The sequence below is a fragment of the Grus americana genome, chromosome 4 (genome assembly GCF_028858705.1).
Source record: "Grus americana isolate bGruAme1 chromosome 4, bGruAme1.mat, whole genome shotgun sequence".
NCBI lineage: Eukaryota > Metazoa > Chordata > Aves > Gruiformes > Gruidae > Grus > Grus americana.
In genome coordinates this window covers 35,537,752-35,547,366 of record NC_072855.1, presented here as the reverse complement: position 1 = coordinate 35,547,366, position 9,615 = coordinate 35,537,752, and the positions used below count along the sequence as shown (strand labels likewise).

Genomic DNA, 9,615 nt, shown 5'->3' with positions numbered 1-9,615 from the left:
CCACACAGCTTGGTGTCATTGGGAAACTTGCTGAGCATGCAATCGATCCCACTGTTCATGTCGCTGACAAAGATGTTGAACAGTGCTGGTCCCAATAGCAACCCCTGAGGAACGCCACTTGCCACTGTTCTTCACTTGGACATCAAGCTGTTGACCTCAACTCTTTGAGTGCAACCATCCAGCCAATTTCTTATTCACCAAGTGGTCCATATGTTAAATCCACGTCTCTCTGATTTAGAGACAAGGATGTTGTGTGGGACAGTGACAAATGCTTTGCACAAGTCCAGGTAGATGATGTCAGTTGCTCTTCCCTTATCCACCAACACTGTAGAAGGCCACCAAATTTGTCAGGCAGGATTTGCCCTTAGTGAAGCCACGTTGGCCGTCACCAATCACCTCCTTATTTTCCATGTGCCTGAGTATAGTTTCCAGGAGGATCTGCTCCGTGATCTTGCTGGGCACACAGGCGAGATTGACCGGCCTTAGTTCCCAGGGTCTTCCTTTTTTCCCTTTTTAAAAGTGGGGGTTATGTTTCCCCTTTCCCAGTCAGTAGGAACTTGGCTGCACTGCCACAGCTTCTCAAATATGATGGAGAGTGGCCTGGCAACTTCATCCGCCAGTTCCCTCAGGACCCGCAGATGCCTCTCATCAGGTCCCATGGACTTGTGGACCTTCAGGTTCCTTAGATGGTCTTGAACCTGATCTTCTCCTACAGTGGGTAGTTCTGCATTCTCTCAGTCCCTGCCTTTGCCTTCTGCGACTTGGGTCGTGTGGCTACAGCACTTGCTGGTGAAGACTGAGGCAAAAAAGTCCTTGAGTACCTCAGCCTTCTCCATATCCCCGGTAGCCAGGGAGGTAAGGCGTTGTTTCCCCTTCTGTTGATAGCTTCTGGCTGTCTCCCTTATAAAAAGGGATATAATACCAAAATGCTACGAGAGGGCTTCTAAATCTTCAGCTGCATTCTCAGCTTTTTTTTTTTTTTCTTCCCCCAGATGATTACCATCCTTCCACTTTTGGCTGTGCAATCTGTTTCTATAGCAACAGGGACAGAAGCAACAGTCAAAACAGGAGAGTAATGCTTGCGGATTTGTGTGGTTAAACCACATGTTTTCCAATAGTCCCAACTGACTTTAAGTGCCAAAGAACTGCTAAAACTCATCCTGATTCATTTTCTGTAGATGATACAGCCTAAGAAGTCTACAGGAAAATAAACTTTCTTTTAAAGCATCAGTGAATTACTTGATTTAACAGGTAGAGTGAAGAAGCGTGTGTGAAAGCAACAATACCCTGCAGCAAAGGCAATTAGGACTGGGCTGCATCACTGCTTTTGATGCTGCAGGGCGTGAGATTCAACAGCACACCTTGGTTTATCCGATTGCTCACACACATTTATTAGGACCAGTTTCTCCAATTTTGTTTTCTTGATACCTATGCAAGATGTGTAGTCTGAGATACGAAGCGCAGAGGCATTTTTAGTGAGTCAGCTGTTCCAGCTGTTCCAGGACAGCTGTACCCCAGAAGCCTTGTCCTTAAGTGGCACTGCAGCTGGGCCATACAAAATAGATCAGAACTGTTACATCTGTGTTTATAATCAATACAAGTATCAGTTATTCAGAGGCAGAAGAGTTTTGCAGGCATTAATGAGGCAAGCAAAACGTGGGGCGAAGCTCAAGAACTAATTGACAGCAAGAATTTGAAGAGTTGTGGCTGGCAGGATGCAAGAGTTTGTGTAGGTGGTTAGGCTGGAAAGATGGGATTCCTCGGGTGCAGCTTGAAACCTGTGAATTGCTGAGGTAATGTAGGGGAGGGAAGGTCTTTAAAAAAACCCTCTTGGGCCATCCAAGACTATTTACTCTTCAGCTACTTCCGGATATGCATGTTTTCAGAAGAGTCTTTATAGTTGCATAAATAATGGCTGTGGATTTCTGGCATCTGTGCAGAGATATTTCATCCCTCACAATGCATGGGTAGAAGTGTAGGGATTTTGTTTGTTAACTAATTTGCTTGGCTAGCTGTTCAGGAAAAAAACATTTGGTAATTACACAGGTGTATTTTTTTCCATATGAAAGGAGAGGTGAAAGCTGTCACTTCCTGAAATAATTCTGCTGAATTGATACATTGCCTATTTACCTGGATTTCTGCACCTTTAAAAATGATACTATATATCTTCATATTCCACTACTTCAATAATTTATATTTGATTTCCCATAGGAGAAGCAGGAGGTAATTGTCATAATGTTTGTGCATTTATTTCAGAACTATATATACCCTAAAGGAACCTTTTTAAGCTTCTTTTGCCTTAACTCTGTTTATCAAAACCATGAATTTTTTTTTTTTTAACACATGACTCTTGATTTCCAGGGTTTTTTTAAATGATGGTAGTGATTATAATTAACTTCTGTAAGACATATGTAGGCATCTGACACAGAAGGAAATACCGTAGTGCTAAGGAAACAGAATTGTGTATACCTTGGACACTGGGTTAAGATGCTCTTCTCTTCAGGCTTTTCAACTATGAAGCATGATTAGTGGTAACTGAATCCTCTGTCAGATTGGATTTTACAGCATGGAGAGGACAGGCAGTTGCTTTTAAACATAATCTGAGCAAAGATTGTGCCCTTTAAAATGAAGTTATGCAGTTATTTTTGAAAACTTCAGCAGTCGGTGACGAGGCAAGGACACCGAGTACTAACGCTGTGCAGGGGGAAAGCAGGTTTCACCATGAAATGTCGCTGTCACCATGTTCAAAATAGATTTCAAGCAATTCTTGTTGATGGTAACCGTCTTTGAGTGTGGCTGTGGCTGGTCTATAGGTGGAAAGCTCGTTTGTGAGCTTGGCGCGTACGGTACGTCTGACCCTCTCTGGGATATCCACTGCTCAAGTGAAAATGAAAATTCTGTTTTTGCAGATGTGTTTTGAACAGCGATGTAACAGGCAGCTACCCTGACCACTGCAATTGCCACCACATGCAGTGCCACCCAGACAGGCAATGAACTTGCTGTAACGCATACGCAAAGTGGGAGCCGTGGGTTTGACAGACGGCTCCGTTTGTCATGCCTTGGCGTCTGGGCAGAGCTGGGGCAGAAGACAGCAGGGGTTTCTTTATGCTGACTTACGCTTTTTTGGGAGAAAAGTCAGTGAAGTGGCAGAACCACTTTGGAAGTTGTGCTTGGCAAGAGCAAACAAGCTGATAAAATGATTAATATACAGCATGGTTAACTGGAAGGGCTGGGGTTTCGGGTGAAACCACGCGTCCCTTGATGACAAGGTCGGGAGAAGTTTCCAGAGGCCCCTTCTCACGGGTGGGTGCGTGGGGCAGCCGGAGCTGTGCTCTCTGTGGAAGGAGGGACAGCCGCCCTTCCTTCCCGCCCCTCCCGCGGCTGAGGGACCGCGCGTGCGAGTGTGTGAGGGACGTGCCGCGCCGCCCCGCGCGCCATGGCCGCCCCACCTGCCGCAAGCCCTGCTTCCCGGCGCCGCGCCGGCGGCCCCGCAGCGCCCCCGGGGAGGCCAATCGGGGCCAGCCCGGCGGTTTTCCGCCCGTGTGCTCGTGTTTGTGTACGTGCCGCAGCCGGCTCCCGGCAGTGGGCGGGGGTTGTGGCCAGGGGTTCCCCTTGTGTTGCTGCTGGCGAGGCGCGGCGGAGAGGGACAGCTTCCTGACGGGCCGGCCCGGAGCCGTGAGAGCCAGGCGTGCTCAGCAAAGGGAGGCGATGGTGATGATGCTGGATTGCAGTTCGGAGGTGAGGTCTGGGGAAGGTGCGTCCGTTGTTTCTGCCTTAACAGGGGGGCCCGGCCACGCAGCTGTACGAACTGGTTTGCCTGGGGTTGCTGCAGAGTTGGGGCACTGCCGATGTCCATCAGTATTTCTGGCTAAGAGATTAAAAGCCAAGAAAGTCATGCTTGGATGCCCTTTTTTTTTTTTCCTGTTTTACAAAGGGGCATTCTCAAGAAACATAGAGGTCCGGTGATTTGTGAGGGGGATGTTTTCTGCTACAATACGGTGTTCTTAAGACTTGCGTGGCTTAGACTGGCAATAACATTGTGTGGGGTTGGGTTTTTTTTTTTGTATCTTGTTTATTTTAGGCTGGTAGCTTCAGCAATCTGTTTGAGGCAGGAACCAGTGTGAACGCACCTGCAGATGCCTTTGGTCAGTCTCCTGCTCACTTGGCTGCTTGTGGCGGTGAAGCTTTTTTCCTACTTTGGCAACTGCAGACAGGAGCAAATTTGAACCAACAGGTAGAAATACTAAAGTTTTGTTTCTCTCACTTCTAATCTGGCATGTCAGTAAATCCAATTTATATTATTTACTTAATTTTTTTTTAATCTAAGAGAGGTTTCATATACACAGTTGTATTGCATGAGGTATCTGGGGTTGCTTAGAGTAACCTTATTCTAGCATGAACCAGAAATCCTATCTATATCGCATCAGCTATTTCATTTGTTACATATAATGCAATTTTCACACTTACAGCACTGCATGCAGATGTCAAAAGAACTTAATTCTTTTACACAAATAAGTATTCCTTTTTTCCTCTGAATTTCTGCCCCTACTTCCAGTAAACATAAGGATTCTTCCTCTAGTTGCAAAGTTTTATTTGCTTACACCTCTGAGCTGGTAGCAGCAAGCCGTTTGTCACAGCAACCCCTCAACAGTGCTGAAAGATGCTGTTAATCAGCATACAGAGTTTATTCTGTGTAAATAATCTTTTAGAAGGTAAAGGTTAAACAAGGAGCATTGCAAAGGACAGTATTTCTACTTCGCCGTGATGAATATACTGAACATTTAATGGCAGTTACTGAGTATGCTTTACTAGCTATATTCCTTTAATCTCAGCTCACAACAAACTGGTATACAGAGTAACACTCCATTAACAGTCATGTTGGAGAAGATGATAGCTTCATCCTATTCCCCTTTCTTCAAATGACTGCTATATGTACACTGTGGTTTTAGGATTGCCTTGGAGAAGCCCCGATTCATAAAGCAGCAAAAGTTGGGAGTTTGGAATGTCTTGCTCTTCTTGTTGCCGGTGATGCCAAAATTGAGTAAGTTGAGATACTGAAATGATTGCATGTAACAATGTCAAAGGATATGCGTATTTTACACAGCCCTTTTTCTCATTCAGAGTGTGCGTGCCAAGAGTGTAAACGTAGCATGACTACAGTCATACAAGCAGTATTAAAAACTGCCACAGACATAAACACCAAAGTAGCAGAGCATACGCTACTGTTTAGTTCCATGTTAAAAACCTCTGTAGTAACTGCTAAGAGAATATTCCTGATCCTAAGTTCTCCTTGTTAGTTTTCCATTCTGACTAATGCTGTGCTCACCTTCCCCTTGCCTTTCTGATATGCTAAGCCAGGCATTATTGGGTGACAAATTTATTTTAAAATAATTCTTCCTTGTTGCATTTAATAGCAGCCCTCTGTATGAGTAGAGCCCCATGCTATCCTTGACATGCCTTCCTGCTATTCATTCTCCTGTACTTATTTTTATACTTCTGCCTAAAGTTACCACTTAATTAATCTTGATCAGTGCTTGCTCATAACATATATTCCAATTTAGTGGAATGGTTATTATTAATTCTGTGTTTCAGCTTGTGCAACAACAGTGGACAAACAGCAGCAGACCTCGCAATGGCTTATGGTTTTCTGGAATGTGCCAAGTTCCTCACAACAGTTCAGCACACTCAGAGGATGAAACTGAGAGGACAGTCTGGCTACTCACTCAGTGACAGACGTGGCTGGCCAAGAGAGGATCCAGCTTCACAGAAGCAAGAAAGTGAAACTAGCAGAGCCATAAGCAGGAAGAGGAGAAGATCAGATGGTGTGTAATAACCAGTGGCTTATTACAATCCAGAATATTTTTCCTTTTTTTAATGCTTTTGGCATTAAAGTAAATCTGGTGTTAGATAACAGTTGGATTTAGAAGCCTCCTAGTAAAGATCAACTTGCATAGGTATTTAAGGTTATGGTCTTGTCACAAATGGATAGTATATTTAACATGGGGGAGCGGGGGGGAAGAAAGCCTAGATACTTTTACTGATGTACTGATGGAGTAGCTCACAAGCAGTATCTTTTACACCACCACACCTGTATCCTAATGTTTTGATGGCATTAGATACAGACTTATTCTTGTTTGTTCATACGACAGATATCTTGTCTCCTAGCTGACAAAAGAAACACCTTGTAATCCCAAAATGAAATCAAGGGGAAGGCGAAGGCTGAAGAAACATGACTGGACTGTGCATTAAGCAGCCAGGTGGATGCTGGTACATCATCTCCTTCTGAGAAGGAGGAAAGCTCATTTATTTTTACTTCTTAGAGAAGACTACTGGGTTGTGGTTATTTCCCCCCCCCCCCACAATAGTTGTATTGTATTCATACAGCTGTAAATAAATGAGCATGTAACAATTAATTCTCTCATAGTGTTTATAAAATTCAGTACATATAGCCATTTTTCTCCCACTCCTCTTCTAAAATGCTGTTATTGACAGCACCAGCAGCAAATGCTGCCTTTGAACAGATTCATAGCACACTAGACAGCTGGCTATACAGAACCTGAAAGGTTTCTGGCAAGAAAGAATTCCATAAAATAAAAGGATTGGACATTTAATCTGTAAAGATTCTAGCATAACAAACAATGCTATATAAACACAAAGTTGTCCTAGCCAAAAGAGTATTAGTTATCTAATAAGTGTATAACTCTTATTTTTAGAGGTCTCATTTAAAAAAAATAATTCTTAATTTAAATTACTCAAGCAACATTTCTATTTCAACAGGTTTCGATGGAATTAAAGCATTATTTTGATAAATAACAAGACAGTTGTATCTAGATCACCTAGTATTCTGGCTTAGCATGTTCCAGCATTAGAGTGGAATTTAAATAGTTTTTGGTCGTTGAGGTAGGCACAGATTATAATAGGCATCCTTGTTCCAAAACTCTGGGCCCTTCCATCCACACCAGCCCTGTCCAAGAAAAAGCGAGATAGTCAATTTAAACGCTACGAATTCTGTTTTTCCTATCTACTACTATTGGATCTACTTTATTTTACTAATTTTACTCTAAACTGTATGAATTCTATAGAATGCAGTGACACGCAATTTTTAGAAAGTTCTCTACAAGCTTGGAAACACATTAATGGCAAACACTTTACAGAGCCTCTCTCTCCCCCTTCCTCCCTCCCCACCCCAGCTCAGTTCCTAAAAAGTAGCATCTCTTTCCCCCCTTCCCACTACCTTTTGCTGCTCCAGAGAGACTACTATTGTTCTGAAACTCTATCACACTCACAGTTTCCATTTCTCTTGTCTTGACGAATCCTTACTAGCTTTGGTAACGGTATTTCAGAGCCAGAGCTCTTGATATCAGGAGGTGTGCTGGTAATCACGATTTACCAGAAAAACAGTCTAACAAAGCTCTTAAAGTTTGCAGAGTACCACATCATTCTATAAGGTGTTTTTGAAGAAGAGAGCTACAAACTTACAGTCCACCTCCATTCCTCCTCTCCCCTGCCACTTTTGATGAGGAAGTGAGTTCTATTTTATCCTCTGGGACCATTTGTGAACACCTCATCGCTGTTAACAGCCTTTGGTTCTACACGTTCCTTGGAAATTGTTTCTTTCTGGATTCATGTCAAGTTTGACCTTTTACAGGGCTCTTCAACAGCTCTTTTAGTTGCACCCAAACCAAGGGTATCAAATTAAGGATATGAAATAAAAGTTGGTATTTGCAACTTAACATGAAGAACAGAAATTGATTACTTACACCAACAAGATGATTTAGCCACTTTCACAGTTTATGTTTCTGACAGTATGTTTACAGTATTGTAATGTGCCATGTCATTCCTTTTAATAGCTTTAAATATGGAAATAACATTACACACCCTTCAGTTCTTTAGTGTTTTCCCAGATTTTCAAAACAGCTCAGTACCTGTTCTTTAAACTTAGTTTAAGGCCTGATCTGAGAATGCCTACTGTTGCATTAAATATAAAATTTTTAAATAAATGGTTATCTTTTCTGCTTCAGTAACAGCATTTGACACACTAAACAGATTTTTCTGTTCCATTCAAAATACCAAACATTTATTATATACATTACTGGGTAAAAGGGGAGATGGTTTAAGTCAGAGAAAGTAAAGAACATTGCTTTGTACTATAGTAACTTTATGTAGTTGCTGACCCAATATGTCTTCCCCAAAGACACAGTTTCAGAAACTAGCAAGTAGCAGCATATATGCAGGTTAACTGGGATCAGCACTTCCACTGTAAGGAATGGAGAAGCCATAGAACAGCCAGTTTGTATTTGGCTGTACATTATTTGTTTATATACGTATACACATACGTGTGTGTGTGTGTATATATATTGTGTGTGCATCGAGCCTCACCTTTTCCAAAATAACATGCAAATCTTCTCCTCCAGTGTAATGTGGGTCTAGAATCAAGTATTTTATGTGCCCTGTAATCTCATTCCAAGCCACTCCTAATATTGTGTGAGCCAAAACACCTCCACCTAAAATATGAGGAACACAAATTGCTGAAAATTTTTCACTGATATTTTAGGCTTGCGCATTTAGCCAAAGTACATCAACACTTTCTGTTAACAGATTAACTTGGTTATCAAAATGATTCTGAAACTGTCCTACATAAGATTCTTCACATTATTAAACAACGTATCTTTACTACAACTAGGGAAGATTACTATTTTACTTTACTTACTACAACTAAAGAATTTACTTTCCAAATATCTTCAATGTCAGCAAGGTGGGTTAAATCCTCAGCACTTCCACCAGATGAAGTCAAGAATATTTCAAACATCTGCTTTGTTCACTTTTTCTTTAAAGAAACTTAACCGTAGAAAGGGAATCTGGAAAACTTCCTGGTTATAAAAGGACTAAAATCAGAACAGAAATCAGAATCTCCAGATAAGGGTTGTCTGCTGCTTTCTGCTAAGTGCCATCAGTGGATATTAGGGGCAGAGTAGTAATTTCTGACTCCCCTTTCTCTAGCCTGCAAACAGGGAAAGGGGCTGTTTCGATGAGCTGGCCATAGGTCAACTCTTGCATGTTCCTTCCAGACAGCAGGAGGCATTTACATCCTTAGGATACTGTAGTAATGCCTCCACACAACAGACAGGAATTGCAAAAACCCCAAAAGAACACAAGCAAAAAAAAAAAAAAATCCCCCAAACCCACCCCAAAAAGTCAACCTCTGCCCCTCCAACAACAAAAATTAAACCAATCTACAAGAGAGCATAACAGGGAAGGATAAGTAACAAACTAAAAGACTTCTCAATTTGGGAGTCTAAATTCTTGAAATTCAGAAAAAAAGGCTGCTGAAAAGCCAAGAATACCAAAATCTGGACTTCCAGCACCTCTAATTTTAGACGGTAACACTATATGGAGTGCCAGACACAGGTTGCAAAAATGGCTAAAATTAAAATTTTATTAAAGCTGAAAATGGTATTTTCAATATTCTTCATTTTCTAAACCACAGCTTTTTTGGAAACAGTTCAATTAAAGTTACAGTGTTCTTATGAATGGCATTTCTTAGGCTACCAACATTTCAGATTATTAAAACTGGTCTTAAGAATTTGGATAACACCTTCAAAGCCAGATAAACAC

The 9,615-nt window shown here is 41.8% G+C and overlaps 2 protein-coding genes across 15 annotated transcripts in view; one reads left to right on the top strand and one right to left on the bottom strand.

Moving 5' to 3' along the window:
* Positions 1–3,404: 3,404 nt before the first annotated feature.
* ANKRD37 (ankyrin repeat domain 37) lies at positions 3,405–6,287 on the top strand. The gene is made up of 5 exons (XM_054824414.1): positions 3,405–3,738; positions 4,082–4,234; positions 4,950–5,041; positions 5,593–5,822; positions 6,150–6,287. Exons 1-5 carry the CDS (start codon positions 3,709–3,711, stop codon positions 6,167–6,169), a joined length of 525 nt encoding a protein of 174 aa, XP_054680389.1. The 5' UTR covers positions 3,405–3,708; the 3' UTR covers positions 6,170–6,287.
* Positions 4,766–9,615, bottom strand: part of UFSP2 (UFM1 specific peptidase 2) — an 18,000-nt gene continuing 13,150 nt past the window's right edge. For 5 of the 14 annotated variants that reach the window (XR_008576921.1, XM_054824402.1, XM_054824397.1 and 2 more), the window contains 2 exons: positions 8,380–8,504; positions 6,592–6,964 (listed from right to left, as the gene is read on the bottom strand). Coding sequence is in view for 8 of the 14 variants with exons in the window: in XM_054824402.1 (XP_054680377.1) it covers positions 6,878–6,964; positions 8,380–8,504 (212 nt within the window). In the remaining 6 variants the exon portion in view is untranslated. Of the gene's footprint in view, positions 6,965–8,379; positions 8,505–8,710; positions 8,871–9,615 lie in introns of those variants that run through there. The other 9 variants (XM_054824403.1, XM_054824404.1, XM_054824405.1 and 6 more) reach the window with 7 other exon arrangements.